Below are 24,373 nucleotides of genomic sequence, written 5' to 3'. Positions count from 1 at the left end.
CCAACACTGGGGGTGACCACAGCCGGGGTGTCTAGGTTTTCTCCAGATAGTCCGGGTAAAGTCCAGGGCAACTAGAGAGAGGAGACTGGGGCAGCGGCGGGTCCCAGGCCTCTGACAGAGCGACACCCCAAGAGCAGCCAGGAGGGGAGACTGAGGCTTCAGGGCCATGCTGTGGTCGGAGGCTAGCCAGCACTGGTGGCAGAGGAGGTGCCACACGGCTTCCCTGAGATCGCTGGTCACGGCCCATCCTCGGTGAAGGCAGCCATGTCCCAGGGCCCTCGGGGAGAGGAGGGCAGAAGCCAAGGGGATGTGGACCCCCTTCTGTCTTCCGTGGCCCAGGCGGGCACCTGTCCTGCCGCCCATTTCTGTACCGGGCATTTGGATGACAGGCCTCCACCTCGGGGCCTGGGCTGCAGCCTGAGTTGCTCTCCCCGGGGAGGGCTTGGCCACCAGGTGCACTTGGCCTCTAAGAGCGTCTCCTGGCCTGGGGAAGACCCACAGGGCAGGCCCAGTCCCGGGCCTCCTGTCCCTCCTGCGGCCTCCTTGCCTCTCCGGGCCATCCTCCCAGCTCTGCTTCAGTCTCACATCCCCAAATCTCAGAGCTCACCCTCAGAAAGCTGTGCCCAAGGTGCTGGCCAGAAGGGGTCCCCGGGCACAGGGCCATTCAGGAGAAGTCCCTGCAGATGGCAGGCTCTCCAGCCCGCCCATGTGGGGACAGAAGCCCGTGCCTGGCCAGCACTCTCCACTAGACGTGCACCAGGGCCAGCACGGAATGCACGCACGGCGCCCAAGGCGGTCCCGGCAGGAGCCGCTGCCCCCTCCCTGCGGCCTGGCACCCGCGTGAGGGGACAGCGGCCGGCAGGCCCCTGGGCACCACCTGGACACGGGGGCCCCCGCCCCAGCATCGCCCATCACGCCTCCGAAGGAGGCCCGGCAGACGTCTCTGGACAAAAGAACCTACAGATTCGGGCCGTCCCACTGAAATGACCAAATCCCCAGCCTTTCTGACCTAAGGGGAATAGAGTTTATCCATTTCAGAGAACAGCAATTCGAACCCTGTGCCCGGCCGGCTTTCGCATGCGAGAGGGCGCAAGACAGGGTCCTCAGGGGGTCCCCAGCCCGGTGTGGGGGAGGCTCTGCCCCACAGGGCCCCAGGACCCTCCCCACGAGCAGCACGCAGGGAAGGCAGACAGAGGCCTGCAGGGGCGGACAGGAAGCACGGCCACACAGGGATGTTGCTGGACTCTGAGAAGCCAAGCTGAGCCGCTGGGCCATGCAGACGACACTCAGCACTTGACAGGCGCCCAGCGCGACAGGGGTGACACCGGCTTGCCTAAACTCGGGACACAGACGAACACGCGTGTGCCTCTGTGGTGAGGGCCCCTGGGTCTGGCTCACGAGACCACAAAACGTGCCTCAACAGGACACTGGGGGCACAGAGCTGAGGGGTGCTGAGGACACGGGGCGCTGGGCGTTCCCTACCCCGGTGCCCTGAGGGAGCCTCCCGGGCCACACACAGCCTTTGTGGTCTGACCATAGGCCACGGACTGGGTGCTGTGTAGACCGTCCGTGCAGGTGTTCTCACAAGGGGCAAGTGGAGACAGGCCCCGAGGGCCATGCCCACCGCGCACCTGCTGCTGGTCTCCTGACCCATCTGTTCTCTGTCACCATCTGCTGACCCCCTGGTCCTGGGCTCTGAGGGTGGCCAACACACTGGGCCTTCACGGGGCTCCACCCAGGGTGTCTGGAGCCCCCACCCCAGGTGCCGGTGTCACCACTGTGACGCACAGGTGGGGGCAGAAGGCACGGGACGAGGGCCAGGGTTCCCTAAAGCCCTGGCTTGAGGCTCAGAGGAGCCAGCGTGGGAGAGACGAGACGCTGTGGCCAGGCAGCGAAGCAGGCTGCGGGCTTCTGCGGCGGTCGGCGGGCACACCGCGGCTGGCCTTTCTTTAGTCACAAAGGCTTGTTTAGCAGGACAACGTGGGGGCTCAGACCCCTCCTCCTGGTCTGTCTCGGGGTTCAGCAGGAGCGCTGCCTAGAGCCCGGTGACCCTGCCCTGGCTGGGCTTTCCCAGGAGAGAAAGAACCCAAGACCCGGGGTGGGAACAGGGTCCCAGGGGAGGGACCTGGCAGGCAGGCCGCCAGGACAGGAAAGGGGGCCCCAAATGAAATGGCAGCTCTAGGCAGGTCCCGGTGTTTGGCTCCCAACGTGCAGGTTTTCAGAGGGTGGAGCCACCTGGGGGTGGGGGGGAAGCCCTTCATTGCACATAGGGGGTCTTAGTGGTCTGGCCACCCGTCCAGTTCAGCCACAAGAGTCGGCTGGGAAACCCTCTGTGCTGTCCGCAGCCCCGGGGCCCAGGCCAGGGCGAGGCTCCGAGTGCGTGCCACCCCAGGGCAGGCCCCCCACCCTTGTGCCTGGACACCCCGCCTGCAGGATCAGCATTCATGCTGTCCTTGCGGGGGATGGGGGGAGCCCACGAGCCAGGTTCACAAATACACTGAGCCGATAAGGAGGCCCGCATGCGGCCGATGTGGCATCAGTGGACAGTGTCTCGTGGTGGTACCCCATGCACCTGCCTCTAATTTGAGAGGTGGGGCCAGCGTGGCTTCAGAAACACAGACGCTCACTGAGGGGCTAAACGTGGCCACGTCTTCAGCTCAGACTCTGGACTGAAACGGACAGAGGAAAGCCTGTCCAGCCCGATGTCTTGGTTCCTTCAACCGGGTGGGGGCCCGAGAGCAAAGTCCTGACCGGGGTTGGGGCGGCCACCTGCCTGCTGCCCAGCTGGGGGGCCCTGCCTGGCAAGGCACCGCCCCTCCCCGGCCCACAGAGAGGTGGCTGGAGGGTAAGTGATGCACCCCACCTGCTCACGCTGCTAAACAGCCCTAAAGACCAGCCTGGGGACAGGGGACGGGGTGCAGACCCAGGGACAGCGGTACCTGAGGGTAAAGTCAAAATGAAAGTTCTTTTTCCTTTTCAGAAAGCCACCAAGAGAGAAAACACAGACACGTTACTGTGCTGAGGGACAGGACGTGCCTGCAGGTGCAGCTTGGGGACGGCACGGCCCTCGCTCAGGAAGAGCCGGAGCTGCGGGCGGACCCCTCGGGAGGGCCGTCCCGCGCCCCTCGGACACCGGCAGAGACGCTGCGGTCTGCGGGGCCCGCCCTGCAGCCCACCTCCCCACCTCCCGGGCCCTGGCCCTCGCCCACTTGGGCCTGGCAGCCAGACCTCTGCCCGCCCTCAGCCCCAGCGCCCGCTGCTGCCCGGCGTCCTGCCCCGGGGCAGGGTGAGAACCGTCTGCCGGCCGGGAAGCCGGGCAGTCGAAGGAGCCTGTGCCTGTGTTCCAGCAAGCAGGTCGCTGCTAGGGCTGGGCGGCGTGACTGCCGCCTCTGACCCTTCACGGTGAGAAATTCCAACATACGAGATGGAAAACACCAGACTGCCTTCTTCTGACCGATACGGAGGAGGGCCTGGGGCTGCCGGGCCCACCCGAGGCCTCCCCCAAGCCCAGCCGGGTTTGTCCCTGAAGGCCACCCCGAGGAGCCCCGGGCGTGCTGCCCGGGGGGCCGAGAGCCGCAGCCACGGCGGCCCGTGTCTGCGGCGTGGAGCCGGGTGCACCGGTACCCACCCTCCGCCTCCAGCCCCGGCCACGGCCTGCCCGGCCCGGGGCCCCACGAGGTACCTCTTCTGCTTGTAGGTCAGCATGGCCTCCGCGATGGGCAACTGGTGGGCGCAGTTGGCACCCGCGATGTACTGCGTGATCCTCGACACGATGTCCGGCGTGTCCTGCGCTGCAGGAGGAAGCCGGGCAGGGTCCGTGGGGTGCCGCGCCTCTCCCCCCGCTCCACCTGTCTGCCCCGGGCCCGGCCCAGGAGCAGTGGCCATGCTGAGGGCGCCAGAGGGGGCCCTCTGCCCTCCCCGCTCAAGGGGTCCCGGGCAAGGGCAGCAAGGCCGCTCCAGGTCCCCAGGAGCCCCCGCCCCGGGCCCCGGTGGACAGAGCAGGGCACCCAGCTGCTTCTGACAGAGGCGCGGCGGGGGCGGGGAGGCCTCGCGGCCTCACCCGCCAGCTCACCCTCACCCCGGGCCTCACCGGCGCTCTGGGCCTCCAGCTTGTTGAACAGGTCTTTCCAGGCCAGGTCCTGGAAGAAGTTGTTGTAGCGGTAGTCCACGGAGCCCAGGTACCTGGCCACGGGGTGGGAGCCTGCGAGCCACGGGGTGTGTGTGGGGGGGGGGGGGGAGGTCAGGCCACGGAGTCTGCGGCCTCCACCCGGACAGACGTGCCGTGCGGCCCCACCAGAGCCCTCCCCACGGGCCAGGGGGCGTCCTGCAGACCACAAGCGGGGCTCGGGCGCCAATGAGTCTCCCCCCAGGATCCAGCACTTTCCGACGCGCTGACGCTTACGGATTTGGTCATAAAACGAAATCGCGTAAGCAAAAACGAAGAGTGCGGTCACCCAGGGTTTGATGACGTAAAAGGCCTCGTGACCACCCCCACCCTATCTGTGACGACAGCATCGCGCGAGGCGCGTGCGGGGCCGGCACGAGAGGGGCGCGTGTGGCGCATCGCCCCCCACGGCGTCCGCGAGCCCCCCACCCAGCGGGACGATGAGGACCCAGCCCGCCCGCGAGCCCCTCACCCAGCGGGATGATGAGGAAGCGCATGTAGCCCAGCCAGTCGGGCGTCTTGTGGGACAGCTGCTCCACGAAGAGCCGCAGCACGGCGCTGAGGTAATGCTGCGCGCCCGCCACGGCGATCTTCACGGGGGTCGGGGGCTGGGAGTTGCAGTTGCAGCTGAGGCCCCGAGGGCAGGACACAGAGGGGACAGAGGCCTCAGGGCGCCGTCCCCGCTGCCAGGACCACCCCGCTGCGCCCGAGGGGTGTCCCCAGGGCCCCGGGCACACACCGCTCAGGACGAAGGGAGCACCGTGCCCCCTGCGCCCCGGGGGGGGGGGGGCGACACCCAGGACCCCCAGACAGCAGGAGCACCGTGCCCCCTGCGCCCCGGGGGGGGGGGGGCCGACACCCAGGACCCCCAGACAGCAGGAGCACCGTGCCCCCTGGGCGGGGGGGGGGGGGGGGGGCCTGCTGGCCACACCCAGGAGGCCCCCGACGGTGGGTCTCTGCCAGGAGCCCCCCTGCACCGCAGGAACTCCCACCAGCGCCCAGATCTGGACAGAGGATGGGGCCGTGGGGAGCCTGTGGGCGGGCACATCTGGAACCCGCCCGCAGCCCCCAGGGCAGAGCCACAGGCAAGGCTGGGGCGCAGGGACCCCGACAGACACCCGGCTGCCACACGTGTGGCAGCTGGACTCACTATCTCTGTATCCGAGAGACGATGGTGCTGAAGGCCGCCTGCACGTCAGCCGCGGAGCACGTGCACACCACGGGGAGCGCGTGTCTCTGCAGGACTTCCGACAGGAACTGGGAGCGAGGGGCGGGCGGAGCCTCAGAGCTCCACCCACACTCGCTGTCAGCTCCACCCCTCGCAAGGACTGGGGACATGCTCTCCGCCCCCGCAGGGAGGACACCCCCGCCCCCCGCCCCCCCCCCCCCCCCCCCGAAAGGACAGCGCCCCTCCCCACCTGCCCCTGCCAGTCGGAGGTGTTGACGAGAATGATGTTTTCAGGTAGCTGGTCGTCAGAAATGAGGATGTGGTTTAGCTGGTCGTACACGGTCTTCCTGGGGATCTGCAGACACAGGCCCGTCCACACCAGGTGGGAAGGGCGCCGCGTCCCGTCGCCCGCCCAGCTGACCCCTGCCCCAGCGGCCACCCGGGAAGGGGGAGGAAGGACAGCCCGGTCCCGTTCCTGCTCAGGAACCTGGCTCTGCTCTGGACAGAGGTCACTGGGCTGTAGACACCGCGGGTCGGTCAGATCCCGCCCTCGAGCTGCCCGGCCCGGGGGGGTCGGAGGTGTCCGTGGCCTCTCCTGGAGACGCACCTGCAGCTGGCTCCTCGTGTCCGGGCAGCGCTCGTTGTCCAGGCTGTTGGCCCGCTCGTTCTGTGGCCGGGCCGGCTGCCGCTCCTTCAGGGATGTGCTGCGGCCCCGGCGGCCAGCCTGCTTCACCTCGGACCTGTGGGGGACCAGGACAGGCTGGGGCAGGCCCACGCGCTCACTGCCCAGGGAAGGGGGCTCTCAGCGGTGGGACTGTGGTGGATTCACGTGGGGCGGGTGGCGGGCGAGGGGCTCATCTGTGGGGTGAGTGTGGAGGCCACGAGCACACACGCACGTGCTTTAAACCCGGCATGAGGCCCGATTAAACGTGTGCAAGCAGAGAAGGGGTGGGGGCACCACAGCAGCCCCGCTGTCCCTCCGGGGCCTGGCCGCCCTGCAGAGGGACGTCCTGGGGTGGGAACGGGGGTTCTGGCCGTGGTGCAGGCACAAGGCCGACCGCGGCTGGGAGTTCGGCTAGGTGCCCAAGGTGAGGAAGGGCACATCACAGGGAGGGGCACAGAGACGACCCCCAGACTGACCAAGGTGGTGGGGGGGGGCAGGTGAGACAGGCTGTGAGAGTGTCTTCCCATGCAAAGCTGCAACTCAGACCCCCACTTCGATGGCTCTGAGAGGCAGGGTCCAGGCCCCCCCCCCCCCCGGGGCTCCAGTGTTGGACCTGGAGCCACTACATGGGGGCTCCTGAGCTTGATGGCACTGGGCACCCCCTCCCACACCGGCATCTGGTGTCACACAGGTCCACGAGGTACAGGTGGCAGAAAACGTGAGACGGCCACAGGAACCACACCTCAGCCCCAGCAGGACTGCTGGCTGCAGACAGGGTGCAAGGGGTCCACTGTGGACCCCCGGGTGGGCCGAGATCTCTGTGCTTCTAAGTGACTCTCATCTGGTCAGACGGGGCCCTGCCCACCACACCAGCCCACGTGGGCAATGCAATGCCCGGCCAACGGCCTCCCCAGGGCATGCTGTCACCTGGTGGAGGGGATGACGAGGGACTCCGTCTTGGTGATCCGCCCGCTGGGCGGCAGCTTCTCGGTGAACATGTCCAGGGCGGAGGTCTCCACCTCCGGGCTGTCCTCCGGCTGTGCAGGCTGCTCCCCAGGGGCGGGGGTGCTCTGATGTGCAGAGAAGGAGGCTCGTTGGGAATGCGCACCCTGTGGGGGCCTCCCGAGGGCCGGCCTCACACTCGGCAAGTCCCTGGTTTGGGTGGAGGTGTCTGGGCCTTTTTTGGGTTCGCAACTTTCTGCACATGGTATGGACACGCTGGCCTGGGGAGCCGAGCTGACCCCCACATCCAACCACAGGGCTCCTGGTCTCAGCTGCTGGGGAGACCAGCACCAAACCTCCTCCAAATCTCCCTAAAACCTGCCCTCTGGTCCCAGACATCTTCCTTGAAAACCTCCATGAGAGAACAGGGGCCAGAACCCAGCGTTCACAGTGTCTATGCTGACAGCAAAGCAGGGGGACACCCACTGTCCCCAGTGATCTGGGGGGTCCTGACCGTCCCCTGAGGGTAGAGGTGAATCCAGGGGGCCCTGATTGTCACCCAGGATCGAAGCAAATCAGGGGAACCCTGACTGATCCTCTGCCTGGGGATAAATCCAGGAGAGTCCTGAAAGTCCCCTGAGATGGGGGTGAATCCAGGGGATCCCTGAGCATCCCCCAGGGTGGGGGTGAATCCAGGGATCCCTGACCATCCCCCAGGGTGGGGGTGAATCCAGGGGAGCCCCGACCATCCCCCAGGGTGGGGGTGAATCCAGAGGAGCCCCGACCATCCCCCAGGGTGGGGGTGAATCCAGGGGAGGCTTGACCATCCCCCAGGGTGGGGGTGAATCCAGGGGAGCCCCGACCATCTCCCAGGGTGGGGGTGAATCCAGGGGAGCCCCGACCATCCCCCAGGGTGGGGGTGAATCCAGGGATCCCTGACCATCCCCCAGAGTGGGGGTGAATCCAGGGGATCCCTGAGCATCCCCCAGGGTGGGGGTGAATCTGGGGAGCCCCGACCATCCCCCAGGGTGGGGGTGAATCCAGGGGAGCCCCGACCATCCCTCAGGGTGGGGGTGAATCCAGGGGAGCCCCGACCATCCCCCAGGGTGGGGGTGAATCCAGGGGAGCCCCGACCATCCCCCAGGGTGGGGGTGAATCCAGGGAAGCCCCGACCATCTCCCAGGGTGGGGGTGAATCCAGGGGAGCCCCGACCATCCCCCAGGGTGGGGGTGAATCCAGGGGAGCCCCGACCATCCCCCAGGGTGGGGGTGAATCCAGGGGAGCCCCGACCATCCCCCAGGGTGGGGGTGAATCCAGGGGAGCCCCGACCATCCCCCAGGGTAGGGGTAAATCCAGGGATCCCTGACCATCCCCCAGGGTGGGGGTGAATCCAGGGGAGCCCCGACCATCCCCCAGGGTAGGGGTAAATCCAAGGATCCCTGACCATCCCCCAGGGTGGGGGTGAATCCAGGGGAACCCTGGCCATCCCCCAGGGTGGGGGTGAATCCAAGGGGCCCTGACCACACCCTGGGGTGTAAGGTAAGGACCTGAGTGTCGAGCCCTGCCCCGCGGGCTCAGACCCCTAGAGACAGTGTGTTGGTGGACTCTGTGCTTGCACAAACGAACGTGCTCTGGGCCTGCTCACGTGGGTCACCGTGTCAGAGACGCTGTCACTCGGCTGCTTGACTCCCAGGGCCCGGGTCTTCTCGGGCACATCAGCCTGTGTGGACCAGATGGGAATCAGGGCATATTTAATGGTGGGCACGGAGGCTGGCTCACCTCTGGCCAGGGGGATCTGGGATTGGGGGGCAGCCTGGGAAGACTGGCCAGGGCTTCCTTAGACTGAAGGCTCAGGTCACCCCGTGACAGTCACCTGGCATCAGGCAGGGAGATTCCAGCCACACGCAGACCCAGGAGCACGGTTAGCTCTGGGATGGTCTGACACTGGTGTGTAAGCAACACCCTGAGGGATCAGAGACGGGAAACCCTGGAAGGCCCACCCGCAGTCTGTGCTCCCATCAAGGGTGGGCACTGCCACGTCCAGCCTGCTCACCGGACTCGGGGGCTCCTTGTGGCTCCGGACGCTGTGGACGCTCCCGATTTCCGTCTGCGAGCTGGAGTGTGACAGCCCTTCGAAGTAGGGCCTGGGCGTGGGGACGGAGACCGGTCACCCTCCAGGACCCTCCCCAGGCTGAAGGCTCAGCCACTGTGCCCTGGGGTCTGGCGGCCACACAGGGCTGGGATGGGGCAAGGGAACCACAGCCCAGGAGAGGTTGCCCTGCGGCCCACATCAGCTCCTCCACTGGCTCTGACACCCACAGCCCAGGACCTCGCCCCCGAGCCCCGCCCCCTCCTGGCCCGACACCCACAGCCCAGGACCTCGCCCCCGAGCCCCGCCCCCTCCTGGCCCGACACCCACAGCCCAGGACCTCGCCCCCGAGCCCCGCCCCCTCCTGGCCCGACACCCACAGCCCAGGACCTCGCCCCCGAGCCCCGCCCCCTCCTGGCCCGACACCCACAGCCCAGGACCTCGCCCCCGAGCCCCGCCCTCTCCTGGCCCGACACCCACAGCCCAGGACCTCATCCCTGGTCCTGCCCTGCCCCCTCCTGGCCTGCACCCAGGCTGCACCCAGCAGTTCTGTTGGAGGGCCAGCAGGCCAGCCAGGGGACCTCAGGCTCCTCGGCCAGCTGGCAGGAACACAGGCTCAACAGTGCAATGACGGTGGGGTCAGCAGGATCTAGCAACCCCAGGCAGACCAGGCCAAGTACCTTGTCCCCAGCAGACAGCTGGGGAGAGGGTGGGGGGACTCATAGATTCGAAGAGACTTAGAAGCCTTTCAAGCTGATACGGTGGACAGGGGGCACATGGTCTGATGCCAAAGCCACCAGGGAGAGAGAAATGTGGGAGTGAGGGCAGAAACAGTGCCGAGATGTCCACGCAGACTCCCAGAACTGTGAGCACCAGCTGCCAGTGACCTGGAGGTGGCCTGGGTCAGCCAGCGGCCGACAGGAGCAGGGCCTGTCCCAGCGGACGGGGGCAAAGCCCAAGGGGCCTCGGGAGGTGGGTGGGCAGCAGGCAAGAAGCCGGGCCCCTGGAGCCACAGTGAAGGCCAGAGGCGGACACCTGAACCAGAGCCCGCAGATGCCACAGGCGCACCGACAGTAGGACAACCAGAGGCTCAGCAGCTGCACAGAAAGCCCACCCTCCCCCCATGTGCGCGTCTCCCTCCAACCGACTTCCACCACCATGTGAAAAACAAAACCAGGAGGCCATGGGGGCTCTGGACTGCCACGTGGCCCCCTCTTGGCAGCCTGCCCGGACCCCACAGTGATGCCCCCAAGACGGGCCACATGCACTCCTGCCCTCCCCTGCCCCAGCCAGGCAGATGCCCTGCTCCTTGGGGACATGCCCACTCCCCTCCCCTGCGCACAGGGAAGCCCTGCGGTCCCAGCAGCCCGTCTCCCCATTGCACAGAAGGGCCTCTCCTGTGATGGTCGCCTCAGCCCGGCTGGGACCTCAGGAAGACCCCTGAGCACCCTCCACACGCAGGGCCCCTGCCCCTCCATCCCTGACCCTGCAAGGCCTCCAAACTGGGCCTCCAAACTGGTCTCCTGTCTTCATGCTCCCAAGCGCATTCCAGAGAGATCCCTCCAGAACACAGGCTCCCCGTCCCACCCCGCCACAGCCTGCGTCCCCTGCCACATGTGGGGGGCCACGGGGTGCTCACCTGGGGTTCCACAGAGATCCCTCCAGAATACAGCCTCCCCATCCACCCCCCGCCACAGCCTGCGCCCCCTGCCACACCTGGGGGCCACGGGGTGCTCACCTGAGCTTTGGTTTGGGGGTGCTGAGGACACTGTCATCGTCCTCCAGGTCAGGGCCGCTGTCACTGGGGTTCTCCATGTCCAGCGTGTCATACAGAAGGTCCAGGTCCTCCTCCGCCTCGGGGACACGCTCTGCAGGGTCCTGCTCTGAGTCCAGGACCTACGATGACGTCAGACGTGTGAGCGCACGCACGAGGGGTGGGTGGGGGTCCCCTCGGCAGGACAGGTGGGAAAAGGACGCAGAGCCGCCGAGCACCCTTTGTCCAGCAGGTGCCAGAAGCCCAGCTGTGCCGGACGCTGGGGTGACCCCTGGGGCCTCCAGTCACGGGGTGCCGGCACGGCTGGGCCACTCCTCCCCCCGTGACTCAAGCTTCCACACAGAAGTGTGCAGCTGGCACAGGCCAGCACCACAGCCACACGGGAGATGTTCCCTCCCCAGGGCCTCCCTGGCCTCTCACTGTCCCCTCTCCTCCTCCTCAGGCACCCACTGAACCGACTTCTGTCCTGTGCGTCCGTCCTCTTCCGGAACGTCAAGGAGGTGGAGCCACACGGAGAGCGGCCCTCTGCGGCCCTCTCACTCGGCGCGGCGCGGTAAGACCCGTCTGCGCTGTGTCTGCCCGCAGCGAGGCCTCGCCACCGCCCGCGCCGTCCGCGGTCTAGCCACCGCCAGGGGGTGGACGTTCTGGGGTTTGCCGCTGTAGACGAAGCTTCTGTGACCGCTGAGTCTGCGTGGACGCGCCCGGGTCTCTCGTAGGTAAACGCCAAGAATGCCATCGCTGGTGGAATAGCCCGGAGGAAGGCCTGCCGCACACCCCCGCCAGCGTCTCCTGCTCCGCTCGAAGCCGCAGCTGCCGGCGGGTGTCGCGTGGGGGTCGGTGAGGTTCTCGCTTGCGCCTCCAGGACGCCTCGTGACGCCGGGCACCTTCTCGTGGGTCTGCTGGCTGTTTATGTATCTTCTTCGGAGAAATCGTCTCGTCAGACCCTCTGACCAACTGTTACGCTGGACGATTAATTTCTTACCCGTGTCGTCTTCGTATTTGGGGTTGTACGTTTTCCATCTTCTGGGTACTGGTCTCTTATGGGATCTACGATTTGTAAAGCCCTTCCATCTTATGGCCACCATTTCATCTTCTGGAGGGTTGTTCGGAGCACATGACTTTTATGTTTTGATGGGGTCTGACCCCTGGTTTTCTCTTTGGCTCCCGTGCTTCTGTGTCCTACCGCCAAGACCACTCCTCTGTTTTCTCCTAAGACTGCCACAGTGTAAGTTCTTATACTTAGGTCTTCGGTCCATTTTGAGTTGGTGTTTGTACGTGGTGTGAGGTAAGGGTCCAACTTCACCCTTCAGCACTTGGAAATCTAGCGGTACCATCGCTATTTGCCGAAAAGCCTATTCCCCCCTATCGGGTGGTCTTGGCATCCTTGCCAGAAATCAATTGACCACAAATAGAAGGATTCAGGGCGCCCGGGGGGGCTCGGTCGGTTGAGCGTCCGACTTCGCCTCAGGTCACGATCTCCTGGTCTGTGAGTTCGAGCCCCGCGTCGGGCTCCGTGCTGACGGCTCGGAGCCCGGAGCCTGCTTCGGATTCTGTGTCTCCCTCTCTCTCTCTGCCCCTCCCCCACTCACGCTCTGTCCTTCTCTCGCTCAAAAATAAATAAATGTTAAAAAAAATTTAAATGGATTCACTTCCGGTCTCGCTGATCGTACGGTCTTGATTCCATACCTCTTCCTGAGTTTTGAAATGAGAAAGCATCGTTCCTTCAATTTCGTTCTTTTTAACGATCGCTTATTCTGTTTGTTCCGGGTCCCTTGCGTTTCCATGTAAGTTTTAGGACTCGCTGGTCTACCAACAGGCAGCTGGGGATTTGACGGGGACCCTCCCGAATCTGTGGAGCGATCTGGAGAACCCGATTCCAGTGCCTGCGTCGGAGAGCAGCTGACCTCCCGGAGCTTCACATGTGTGGACGGGTGGCCATCGCCCTCGGTTCTGTCACAACCACGTGTGCCAGTGACACCTGGGACACTTACCTGCCACCTCTCCTGGGTAGATCCAGAACCTGTGGACTAGCTTTCCTCTGCCCACACGAAGGTAAAACCAAAGCATTTTTCTTCTGGTTATAAAAGTGAGCAAACCCATCACCACGCACTTGGGGCGGCAAACAGCTAAGAGAGGGAGCTCCAGTGCCACGGCGCGTCCGCGGTGGGGGGCGGGTGTGTGGCGATGGGGCCCACAGAAGCTAGTCTCTGCTCAACTCTGCAAACCTGAAGCTGCTCTAAACATAGTCGGCTTAGAAGCAACAGGAAACACAGAACTCATGGTCACAGCCCGAATGACGTCCAGCCTCCCTCCTGGTCTGTTCCCTGGGTTGTGATTCGAGAGACACATAGGCAGCCGCTGCTCGACCCCCGAGGTATCACGGGAGCCCAGGACGGTCAGAGGCAGAGCCAGGATGTGGCCCGGGTGCCCCCAGAGCCCTCGCCTCATCAGGACACCCCGCCGTGGGCCTGGGGGGCAGGCAGGATCTCACTCACCTCATCTGACACTTTAAACCTTCGCAGCAAGGCCACGACCTTCTGCTTGAAGTTTTGTTGCTGCAAGGCAAGTGGGACAGAATCAGAACCGAAGGGGGTGGGTTCCCCGCGAAGGACACAGCGGGCTGCCAGGGGCAGCCGGCAGGAGAGAGGTGCCTGGCGCACAGTCTGTACGGGCTCCCGCGAGCGCGGCTCTCGCCCGCCAACAGCACTGACCCTTCGCAAGCATTAAGAACCACAGCCGCACCGGACTTAGTAACAGACCCAGGAGGGGCGCGGGGAGGGCGTGTGCCGTCCCTGTGGCTCTTCCCTCGGCCTCCTGTGGCTGGCCCCTTGCCACGGCACCGCCTCCCTCCTGTAGGACCCAGGGGTGGGCACGGGCTGGGCAGGGGGGGCAGCGAGGGCTCAGCAGAGACCCCAAGCTCCCTGTGTGCCCAGCGCTGCGCTGGGCCTCAGAGTCCAAGCTCCGGCCACGACTGAGGCAGCCACCCTCAAGGGGAGCCACGCTCCCTTGCACGGACACCCAGTGTAAACAGAGGCTCACACAGGTGCTGCCGTGCCCCCAGCCGGGGCCTCCAGAGGAGGTGGGGAGGTGTCTGGGCTTGTGCCCCGTGGCCTTTTACCCGGTGTCCACCCACCGTGCTGGGGGGCCTCAGCCCACGTGCAGCAGCGGCTTGGCTCTGGGAGCTCTCCCCGGGGTGGGCGTCCTGTGACGGGCCTCCATCTCCGTCTGGAGCTCCCCCCACCCGCCTACAGGCCTGCCCAGGCCCCAGGGCCTCTGTGCTGGGCGGACCCAGAGGCTGAACAGAAACAAGGGACTGGCCTCACTCAGGGAAGGGGACAGCCTCCCAGCTCTGTTCCTCTGCTCTTGGAGTGGCCTGAGCAGGACGGGGGTAGCCCTGCCTCCTCCCCTGCCCCCAGGGCCAGGAGCCACTGGCCCCCCAGGGTGAGCTCCAGGACCCCCTGCCAGAGAATAAAGAACAATGGGCGGCTCCTGGAGTCATGGCCTGGGCCTCAGGGTAAGCCAGCAGAGCCAGATCAGGGGGACCCGGACGGCGCCTCACCTCCCGACCCCCCACCCAGGGCCCCCCAACCCCGACCCCCCCCACCCTGCCCCAGTGTTAGTAAAACCAGTTTCCACCGACCCTGGTCATGGACGCCGTTCTTACTATCGATCGCCGCTGCTTCTTGGGCTTGCCCACATCGAAGTCCTCCTCGTCCAAGTCCTGGGGAGACACGGAGCCCCGGGCTGGGAGGACTGCCCTCCCCCCCCCCCCCCCCCCCGCTTCCCCTCCCAGTGCCTCCCGCACGCGGGCCCCTCAGGAGGGTCCAGGGCTGTCTGCCGGGGGCTGTGCGGCTGCGGGGAGCCCTGAGGCCACATCTCCCAGGTGGCCGCACGTCCCGCACACCAGGCCTCAGGTTACCTGCCCTTGCACGGCATCGTCACTGGCCTCCTGCTCAGAGGAGAAGCTCTCATACTCCTCCTCAGAGTAGTTATCTACGGAACGAGCAAATGGAACAGGGAGTGCCTTGAGATTCCGACCGGTGTCCCGGCAATGAGGCAGCAGCCAGAGGACCGGGCCCTGGGCACCCGCAGCCCCCACGGGCACTTCCAGGTGGGGGCAGGGCCGCACCTCCCGGCTCCCACAGCGGCCCCCGTGGGCCTCAGACACTTCAGCCTGGATCTCGTGCCTGACTGGCTCCCCCATGTGCCCTCCCACACCTCAGGGGAACAGTGGCCCCATCATGACGGTGGCAACAGCCACGCCAGGATCTGTGCCAGACTCCAGAAGGCATCGTGATCAACCCTGTGACCTCCTGCTGAGCTTGCAGCTGTGGGGCGCAGGGACGGGACATGTGGCACGGGGTGCGGGGCGCAGGGATGGGACGCGCGGGACACGGGGTGCGGGGTGCGGGGATGGGACGCGGGACACGGGGTGCGGGGCGCGGGGACGGGACGCGGGACACGGGGTGTATAGGGCGCGGGGATGGGACCCCCAGCCTAGGTTCCCAGAGCAGGCACGATGTTGCCGTGAGGGTGCAGTCCAGAGGGAAACCCACAAACCCTCTCAGCCCCCCGCCCCGCCTTCTCAAACCCGGCAGGACAGGAAGGCAGACACACCTGTGGACTTGGCTTTGGGCCCAGCCTGCATGGCACTGTCCTCGTGGTCAATGGGCTGGCTGGACAGGGAGAAGATCCAGATCTCGGCCACCTTCACGGAGGCCTCCTTGACGCTGCTGCAGAGGCTCAGGACCTGGCCGCCCTCGGAAGGGTGCTGCATCACCTGGGGGTAGGGCAGGGCTGGGCGCTAGAAAGCGCACCGGGCAGCGCCACTTTCCGGGTGCACGTGAGCAACGGCACGCGGCAGGCAAGAGACACAGCCGTGGGGCAGCCTGACAAGGGGAGGCACGGGACACGGGTGTGGGGGCCGCGGGAGGCCACTGGCCAAGAACGGGGGGGGGGGGGGGGTGGATCGGCACTAGGCTCTGCCACTGGGGACTGGAGGCTGTCAGAGAGGGGAGGGGCTTGGCTGCAGCGAATAGCGTGTGAGGCTGTGGCTGTGGGCCACCAACCCCGGAGACCCAAGTCCAGGGGCCTGTGTCTGTGGGGGACCAAGGAGGACCGGCCAGCAGCGTGGGCCGGGGGTCTCGTGTGGCAAAGCCAACGCCCGCGAGGCTGGCCCACCTGGCCGGTGAGTCCTTAGAGCCATTCCGGTCGGGAGAAATTTCCATTAGACCAGGGAGAGGGGCACTGCCTCCGCGCACCCCGTGCGCCAGCCCGGGTGAAAGCCTGCGCCCCACACCCGTCCCTCAACCCAGTACCGCCACTGTCCGAGCCCCGCATGGGGGTCCCGGGCCAGATGAGAAGGGCCGAGGGGCACGGGGTCAGGCTGGTCAACCCACTCACACGTGGCGCCCTGCCCTGCCCTGCCCCAGGCGGGCACCAGCACAGCTCTGTGTGGGCACCAAAGTGGCCTGGACAGCCCGGACCGCCACCCCATGACGGTGGAGGCCCCACGGCACAAGAGACACCAGGGCCCGCCCCACAGCTCCCAGAGGCCCGGGCTCCTGAGCCCCACACCTGCCACACCTGGGACGCCAGGTCCCCCAGGACAAGGTGGCGTCGGGCAGTCGGGTTCCATTCTGACCAACAGCGCTTGTTTCCAAGGGAGCTTCCTGACGTTCAGGTCACCCCCTGACCCAGAGCATGCGCGTGCCACCCTCCCGGGCAGTGCCGGCAGAAGGGAGCGGGGCTGTCCCGGGAGGGAGCAGCTGGGGTGGGGGCACCCGCAGGGACGCTCTTTCCGGGAGGCCGCAGGACGGACCCACGCCGGGCCAGGATCTACCCTCGGCCAGAGAGCAGCCGTCACAGCAGAGCCCAGCCACACAGGCCGTCGGGTCGGGGCGCCCGGGGGGGGGGGGGGGGGCAGCCGGCTGAGCGGGGACGCGCTCACCTCGGCCATGTTGATGGAGCCCGCCGCCAGCGTCTTGTAGCCCAAGATGGTCCGGTTTTTGTACCGCTTTCTCCGCTGCAGCATGATCTGGAGCTTGTTGCCTTCTCTTTTCAAGAAATGAGGGTACTGCAGAGAAGGGAAGTCACGGCTGCCCTATGTGCCAGCCGCCACTCCTCGCTGGGCCACCGTGGGCCTCAGTCCGGGACACGCTAAGAGCCGCCGCTGGCAGGTGTGAGAGGACTGCCAGGGTCTCTGGGCAATCAGCGGGGCGGTGGCCACCCAGCACAGCTGCCCACGACGCAGACTGCAGAGGGCGTGGGCCCGTGAGTGGTGCTGGTCCAGGCTGCCGTGCAGAGCACGCCAGGGGCTGCCACAACAACAGGGCTCACGTGCGAGGAGCACAGGCCACACCCCTGCACGCGGCTGTCCAGACCGCAGAGCCGTGCACTTACGAGGGTGAACAGCTCTCTGATAAAACTGGCCCCCGAAAAAACTCAACACATAACCCAGAAGGTCCCGTGGTGGCGTCAGAATTAGGGTCACGTGCACAGCCAGGCAGGCCCGGGGGGGCCGGCGGGAGGCAGGGGCCAGCGGGGTTGTCGCCGGCCTCACTCAACCACAGCCCTCTGCGACACACTCACCAGGAGAGAAGGTTTTCAACGGGACGTGAGCTGACGCCCACACGGTATTCATCTTTAAAGCGAGTGTGTTAACAGGACAGCAGCACCCCCTTAAAACAACCCCCCAGAGAGAGAGGAAGGCAGGAGAGCAGCTGTGCAGGCCGGCCCTCGGTGGGGGGGGGAGGCGCCAGGGCAGGGGTTCTGGTTCTCGCTGGGGGGGCCCGTGCCGCGGTCGCACCAAACCCAGCATACTTCACGGGGGTCTGAACTTGCAGCACTGAGGGTCCATATGTTCCCCCCACCTCTTCTAAACACTGGAACAAAATAGTCTTTTTAAAAAGGTTTTCTTTCTTCATCTAAGGGATCTCTACACCCAGCGTGGGGCTCGAACGCACAACCTCCACCGACTGATCCAGTCGGGGGCCCCCCAAACGGCCTTTTGAGGGTGAGTCTAGGCCTCACTACGTTCTCTTCACGGCAGGAACAGGAGGGAAAGCTCGATCTGACAAAGCACACGCTCTTCTAAGGCTCTGGCTGAGCCCGAGGGGAGGACAGGCCCACCTGCAGGGAGAAGGTCAGCGCCAGGTCGGTCTCCACTTGTCCACTGGGGGGCAGCACGATCTCGTGGGACCGCAGGATCCGTTTGGAGCCCTGGGACACAACAGGACAGCTTCTCACTCACAAGAGGAAACTGGCTAAGGACGTCACGTCGGCTCCCCGAAAACACTCGGGATGAAAAGCCACAGGTCGGAGGGGGGACGGCACAAGCTCACGGGATTCCCAAAGGCACCGTTGGGGAGACTTCTCAAGAGTCTTAAATATGTCCACGTCCTTGACCCTCCAAGTCCTCCTGTAGCTGACCAAGAATGGTCCCTGCCACACCTCATGTGACTACCAAAATGCCGCAGCGGGGTCAGGGGGTAAATGGACGGCACCCATTCAGGTGTGTGAGATGCCAAGCATTTCTGAGGGGTGACTGCCTCCCCAGAAAACAAAATGTGGTACAAGGTGTAATAATTAACACACGGCAGCGCCATCACTGGGACCAGATGAGAAGTCTAGAAACACAACTGAAAATACATACATAGATGCACAAAACACAAACTCAGTGTATGATGAGCTCTCAGGTCACTAGGAAAAACTAATCACTAAATACCTGTGGTAAGAAAATAACAAGTCATTTGTACAAAACATACAGGTCTTTACCTCAAGTCCTCTACCAAAATAAACCCCAAAGGCATTAAAGATGTTTCTCACAGTACTGTTTTAAAAGTGACTGTCCTAGGGGCGCCTGGTGGCTCAGCTGGTTAAGCGAGCAACTTCGGCTCAAGTCGTGATCTCACGGTTTGTGAGTTCAAGCCCCATGTCGGGCTCTGTGCCAACAGCTTGGAGCCTGGAGCCTGCTTCGGATTCTGTGCCTCCCCCGCGCTCTCTCTCTCTCTCTCTCAAATAAACATTAAAAAAATTGTTTTCTTTAATTTTTTTAACAGTTCATTTATTTTTAAATGTTTGTTTATGTTTGAGAGAGAAACAGAGACAGAGCATGAGTAGGGGAAGAGCAGAGAGAGAGGGAGACACAGAATCTAAAGCAGGCTCCAGGCTCTGAAGAAATGTCAGCGCAGAGCCTGACATGGGGCTCTAACCCCCGAACCGGGAGACCATGACCTGAGCTGAAGTCAGATGCCCAACTGACTGAGCCACCCAGGGGCCCCCCTCCCCCGCCAAAATTTTTTTAAACAGCTGTCCCAACATGGACAGACCGGGAGGCTGAATGCTGATTGCAGGAAGCCACGGGACGGACATGGTGTGGCCCCACGTCTGCGGGGCACCAAGGGCAGGTGGGTTCGGAGCCACAAAAGAGAACTGCGGCTACGGGGGGAAGGGGCTCCTGTGGCGTCTGACCAAGACGAGGGTGCAGAGAAGCAGCTGAGGGCAGCAGCGGGAGTGGGTCCAGGACAAAAACAACAGACGTGTGAGTTGATGGGAGTGATGGAGAGGGAGGGGTCCCGGGCACAGCTGCGGGTCCGGGTGGACGGCCTGTGGACCACATGGCATCGGCTGCTCCCGGCCCACACGGAGCTATGGAGCACGCGGACCAGCACCCCCGTCGCCTGAGCTCGCGGGGTCCGTGAATGTGGGCTCTAGCAGCCCGGGACGGGGGTGCAGCAGGCACTCTGTCCCGTGGGGCGTCGGACGGTCTGGGGCCCTAACAGGACAGGCACAGCTGAGGGGGCCGCTCGAAGGAGGAGCCGGCACACGCAGCTGCCTGTGAGCACGGCCACTGGGGGAGGGAGGTGCCTACAGGGCGGACCCCATCCGTAGGGGGGACGCGCCTGCAAAGGGCCACGGGAGGCACCATATGAGCAGCAGGGGGCTGAGAGCCCTCCTGACTCGGGAGTGGACGGGGAACTGGCATCCCTGAAGGGGTCAAGGAAGCACACACGGCACCTCCTGCAGGGCGGCTGGCGGCTGGGTGAAGGCAGTGCTGAGGGCCGCTGCCCCCCAGGGTGGGGGCCCGGGTCAGGTCCTCCTGGAAGAGTGATTTGTTTCAAGGCAAGATCCCACGAGGATCAGAGGGACAGAGAGGGGCCTGAGGATGACCAGCCCCGGGTCAGAGGTTGGCAGAGAAGGGCCGGCGGGCACTGGGCGCACATGCGAGGGTGTGGGCGGCACAATTCTGTTCCGGGAAGGCCCTTGTGCAAGTCACCTGCACACACACACTCGCGTCCCTCCACACTCCCCAGCCGCCAGCCCTTCACGCGGACAGGACTGCACCCTGGTTGTGTGGGGTCCAACCGTGCCAGAGCGCCAGGACCCTCCTCCAGGTCAAGCACCCAGGGCAGAGAGCTGGCCGTGTGGCCATGCCCCCATCTCCAGGACGGCACAGGCACCCTGGGTGGACTGCCCTCACCTGCATCTTGACGGCAATCACCACCGAGACCAGCTCCTTCTCCAGCTCTGTGAACACCACCAGCTTCTTCAAGGTCAGGCTGCACAACCTGCAGGGGCCAAAGGGCTGCTCAGCAGGGCCAGCGCCCTCCCACAGCCCCTGGAGCCCTAGGAAGGCCCGCCCTGGGCAGCTCCAGCCCCAGATGTGGCCCTCGCATCTCCCCAGGGACCTCAGCTAGGCCCAGGGCCACCGTCAAGGCTCCCTGCAGGTGGTAGGTGCCACTGGGCATCCCCTTGCTCCGGAGGGTCGCAGGGAGCGGGTCTCCTGCTTGTGGGGGCGCTCGATGCACGTCTGGGGGCAGGGCAGCCCGGGAAGGGTGCGCAGACCAGGGAAGCCCCCCCAGGTACCGGCTGCCCACCTGCAGTCCCAGCTTCCAGCCTCCGCAGGCCCCGCCCACCCGGCCCCGCCCCCTCGTCTCGACCCCCCCCCCCTCCCCCCGCCCTTGCCCCAGGCCTCCTGCTGGCCTGGGCCCTGAGCTTCCGGAACCCTCCCTTTCCCCACTCACCCTCCCACCCCCAGAGCAGGGGACTGGGAAGGGGGGAGGGCGGGGCCCGGGTGGCCTGGGGGCACGCCCGCACTGTGCCCCGCCGTCAGTGGGGTCCCTTTCTTCTGCTGTTGCTGCGGCGTGTGCCTCGCCCACCTGACATTACAGGACCCCGTCCACGCAGCCTTTCCTCCCGGGAGGCATTGGGGCCTGCCCAGAACAACCCCACCAGGGGGTCCAGGCAGGGGAGCGGGGCTGCGGGGAGGGGAGCGGGCACGGGCGGGGGTGGGGGGGGTGGGCATCACGGAACTCAGCCGGGACCTCTCTCCACGGCTCCCTGAAACCCCGGCCCGGTTTCCCTCCCGGAGGCCAGTGGGCTGCTGACGCGACAGCACCACACCCAGGAGCGCCACCAGCCAGGGCTGCCGCAGCCGGCCACACAGCTCAGGGAGCCGGGCCGAGTCCCAGACACCTGTGCCGGAACCCCACGGGCCCTATTTGGGAAAGGCACTCTGTCCGTGCCCAGCTGAGTCGTCACTCAGTCCCCGAAGCGTGCGTCTAACCCCAAGAGGCAGGACAGGTGCGGCCGTGGCCAGGACGAGGGGTGCGGCCATCTGCTGACTTCGGAGACTCTTCCTGCTCACATTTCTACATCTGGACAGCAGGCAGCGACCGTGCGAGGCAGGCGGGTTCAGGTCTGGATATAGGCCTGCGTGTGGTCAACGGTGTGGCCTTGGAAAGTTCCGTGGGCTCCCTGAGCACTTGCCAACCACCCACGGGGCAGAGATAGCCACCATGGTCCTGGGCATGGAGCTGAGACCCCACTGCCATTGTGGGCATGAAATGAAGAAGGACCCTGCTGTTGTGTGTTTCATTAGATTCTGTATTTTTCTAGCTGACATCCTTTAATTACGGGCCAACTCCTGGCCAGAACCGCTTCCATCTCCCCTGAATCCACAGCCCATACTCTGAATCCCTCCTTAACCAACCCTCAACACCAACCTAATGTCCCTCTGCCCTAAGCACCCAGGGCCAGCCCCCAGGACCTGCTGCCTCCTGTTTCCAGGGGCTGGTGAAGGACAGTAAACTCTCCTCTCAACGGCAGTCACGTCTCTGATAAGCTAGGACCGGCACACGCCACCCATTCCCATCCCGGGCCGAACGCCAGCCTGTCACAACGCGGCACTCAGGGCCACGTGGCGGACGATGGTGACGGCACTGCACTCCACTGAGCCCACAGGGGCCAGGAGACAGACGTGAGGGCCTCCCCCGGCAGCGAGGCAGGTGACTCGGCAGCAGGAGGGCTCCAGGCTGCGACGGCCCCGGACACGCGTGCGCCCTGGGGAAGCCCAGCCTGCTCTGCCCGGCAGGCAGCTCTGAGTCTGCAGGAAACAGACTGCCAAGACGTCGCGTACAACTGGCATTGCTTCATCTTTAAAGAACAGAAGTCACGTAAAGTGTGTTCTCTGACCAACACAGACTCCGCTAGAAATCAACAGTAAAGGGGCACCTGGCCACCTTGGTCGGTGGAGCACGAGACTCTTGATCTCAAGGTGGTGAGTTCGAGCCCCACGTTGGCCGTGGAGTCTACTTAAAACCAAAACAGAAAACCCAAACAGACAAAAAGAAATCAACAGTAGACAGGTGGCTGGAAACGCCAACCACTGGGGACAGCAGGCAGCGCTCGGACCCAGGAGGAAAGCTCAGAGGAGACCAGAAGTACCTTGTGGGGTCGTGAGTGAGATGGGAGCGGAGACCCCTGGGAGGCAGCTACAGCCACTCCTGTGCTCGCTCACACTGGGCAGTGAGAAAGGCCTCAAGTGCCCAGGCTGGGCTCCACCTCAAGATCTTGGGAAAGATCTTGGGAACCCAGAGCGAGCGGGCAAGGAAGTAAAGAGACAAAAGCAGTAACAAGAAATCGAAGATAGAAAAACAATACGGAAATAAAATATAGAGTAAAGGATAAAACAAAACGAAAACTGGTTCTTTGGGAAGAGCAATGGAACTGATAAAACCCCTAGCCTAACAAAGAAAAAAGAGGACAGAACCACCAATACCAGAAACGAAAGAAGGTCACAGGGTGTCAGGGACAAGGACCCCGGTAGACAGCGGGAAGTCTGGGGGCTTGCACACGACATAACGATACGTAACAGTGTGCGATGCGACCCCGAACCTACAAACTGCCGCGGACCATGAACAGATCATCCCAACAGCCTAATCCATTAGACAAACTGAAGAGCAAAACACCTCCTGAAAAAGAAAACTCCAGGTGCATTTAACCAGACACCAAAAGATGAAACAACACCAATTGCATGTAGTATCTTCCAGAAAAGAGAAGAGGAAGGAATACTTCTCAACTCATTTTATGAGGTCAGCAATTACCCTGATACCAACACCAGGCAAAAACATACAAAAAAAGAAACCTATAAACCAGTATTCCTTTATGAACACAGACGTAAAGATCTTCAACAAAATATTAGCACACTGAACTCATCATGTATGGAAAGAAATGAGTATAACATGTCACGACTACCTGGGTCTGTTCCAGGAAGACAAGGCTTATCAACATTTATAACCAATCAGTGTAATTAACCCCATCAACGGGCTAAATAAGAAAAACCATAAAATCTCAACCGATTTTTAAAAATTGACAAAATTCAATCCCATTTGTGATCAAAACTCTTGGCGAACTGGGGGCAGACGGGAACATGCTGAGTGGCCAATGTCGTGCTGGCGGCAGGACGGGCCAGCACCTGAGACCGAGAGGCAGGCCTCCCCCTCACCGGGGGTAGGCTGTCCCCTGCAGCACAGCACAGAGCTGAAGGCCTGCCTATGCAATAAGGCAAGAAAAGGAAAAACACAGCTCTTGTTTGCGTAACACAATAGTTTATGCAGAATAGCCCAAGGAATGTGGGAAAATGTGGAAGCCCCCAAACTAATGAGCTCACTAGCAAGATCATATGATACAAGTTCAAAAGATAAATAGTCCCATTTCTACATATTGGCAACGAACAACTGAAAGTCAGTTTCCTAAAACTGCCATTTGTAGGAACTCCAAAAACAAAAAGAAAATACCCGAACGTAACAAGACCAGTGTGGGACGTGCCAGCTAATGAAAGGGGCCAGCCAAGGGTTCAGCAGGTGGACCTGAGCCACCGCATGGGGCATCAGTGTTCCCCAGACTAGACCTGCAGGCTTAGCACCCGTGAAATCCCAGCACCGCTCTTTGGTAGCTACCAGTAAGCTGGCTTTTAAGTTCACGCAGAATGGCAAAGGAACTAGGGTAATCAAAAGGACTCTAGGGGCTCCTGGGTGGCTCAGTCGGTTGGGTATCCAACTTCGGCTCGGGTCATGATCTTGAGGTTCTTGACTTTGAGCCCTGGGTCCGGCTCTGTGCTGGCAGCTCAGAACCTGGAGCCTGCTTCGGATTCTGTGTCTCCCTCTCCCTCCCTCCCTCCCTCTCTCTCTCTCTTTCTCAAAAATAAACAAACATTAAAAAAAAAAAAAAAAGGACTCTGAAGAGGAGAACCGAGGAAGGCGAGGGCTGTCCGGATCCGCAGGGACCTG

At 63.8% G+C, this 24,373-nt stretch overlaps 1 protein-coding gene across 9 annotated transcripts in view; it reads right to left on the bottom strand.

The window, feature by feature from the left end:
- Positions 1-24,373, bottom strand: part of PACS2 (phosphofurin acidic cluster sorting protein 2) — a 56,200-nt gene that overhangs the window by 6,844 nt on the left and 24,983 nt on the right. For 2 of the 9 annotated variants that reach the window (XM_078447754.2, XM_078447746.2), the window contains exons 2-19: positions 20,284-20,371; positions 17,934-18,023; positions 16,753-16,878; positions 15,420-15,582; positions 14,722-14,795; positions 14,443-14,523; positions 13,298-13,357; positions 10,767-10,924; positions 8,993-9,083; positions 8,585-8,659; positions 6,925-7,067; positions 5,941-6,115; positions 5,584-5,688; positions 5,316-5,422; positions 4,638-4,792; positions 4,079-4,201; positions 3,683-3,791; positions 2,940-2,972 (exon numbers count right to left, since the gene is read on the bottom strand). In XM_078447754.2, the coding sequence (XP_078303880.1) occupies positions 2,940-2,972; positions 3,683-3,791; positions 4,079-4,201; positions 4,638-4,792; positions 5,316-5,422; positions 5,584-5,688; positions 5,941-6,115; positions 6,925-7,067; positions 8,585-8,659; positions 8,993-9,083; positions 10,767-10,924; positions 13,298-13,357; positions 14,443-14,523; positions 14,722-14,795; positions 15,420-15,582; positions 16,753-16,878; positions 17,934-18,023; positions 20,284-20,371 (1,956 nt within the window). The remainder of the gene's footprint in view (positions 1-2,939; positions 2,973-3,682; positions 3,792-4,078; positions 4,202-4,637; positions 4,793-5,315; positions 5,423-5,583; positions 5,689-5,940; positions 6,116-6,924; positions 7,068-8,584; positions 8,660-8,992; positions 9,084-10,766; positions 10,925-13,297; positions 13,358-14,442; positions 14,524-14,721; positions 14,796-15,419; positions 15,583-16,752; positions 16,879-17,933; positions 18,024-20,283; positions 20,372-24,373) is intronic. The other 7 variants (XM_078447748.2, XM_078447747.2, XM_078447750.2 and 4 more) reach the window with 7 other exon arrangements.

Source organism: Panthera onca, chromosome B3 (genome assembly GCF_046562875.1).
Source record: "Panthera onca isolate mPanOnc1 chromosome B3, mPanOnc1 haplotype 2, whole genome shotgun sequence".
Taxonomy (NCBI): domain Eukaryota; kingdom Metazoa; phylum Chordata; class Mammalia; order Carnivora; family Felidae; genus Panthera; species Panthera onca.
This window is presented reverse-complemented; position numbering and strand designations above follow the sequence as displayed.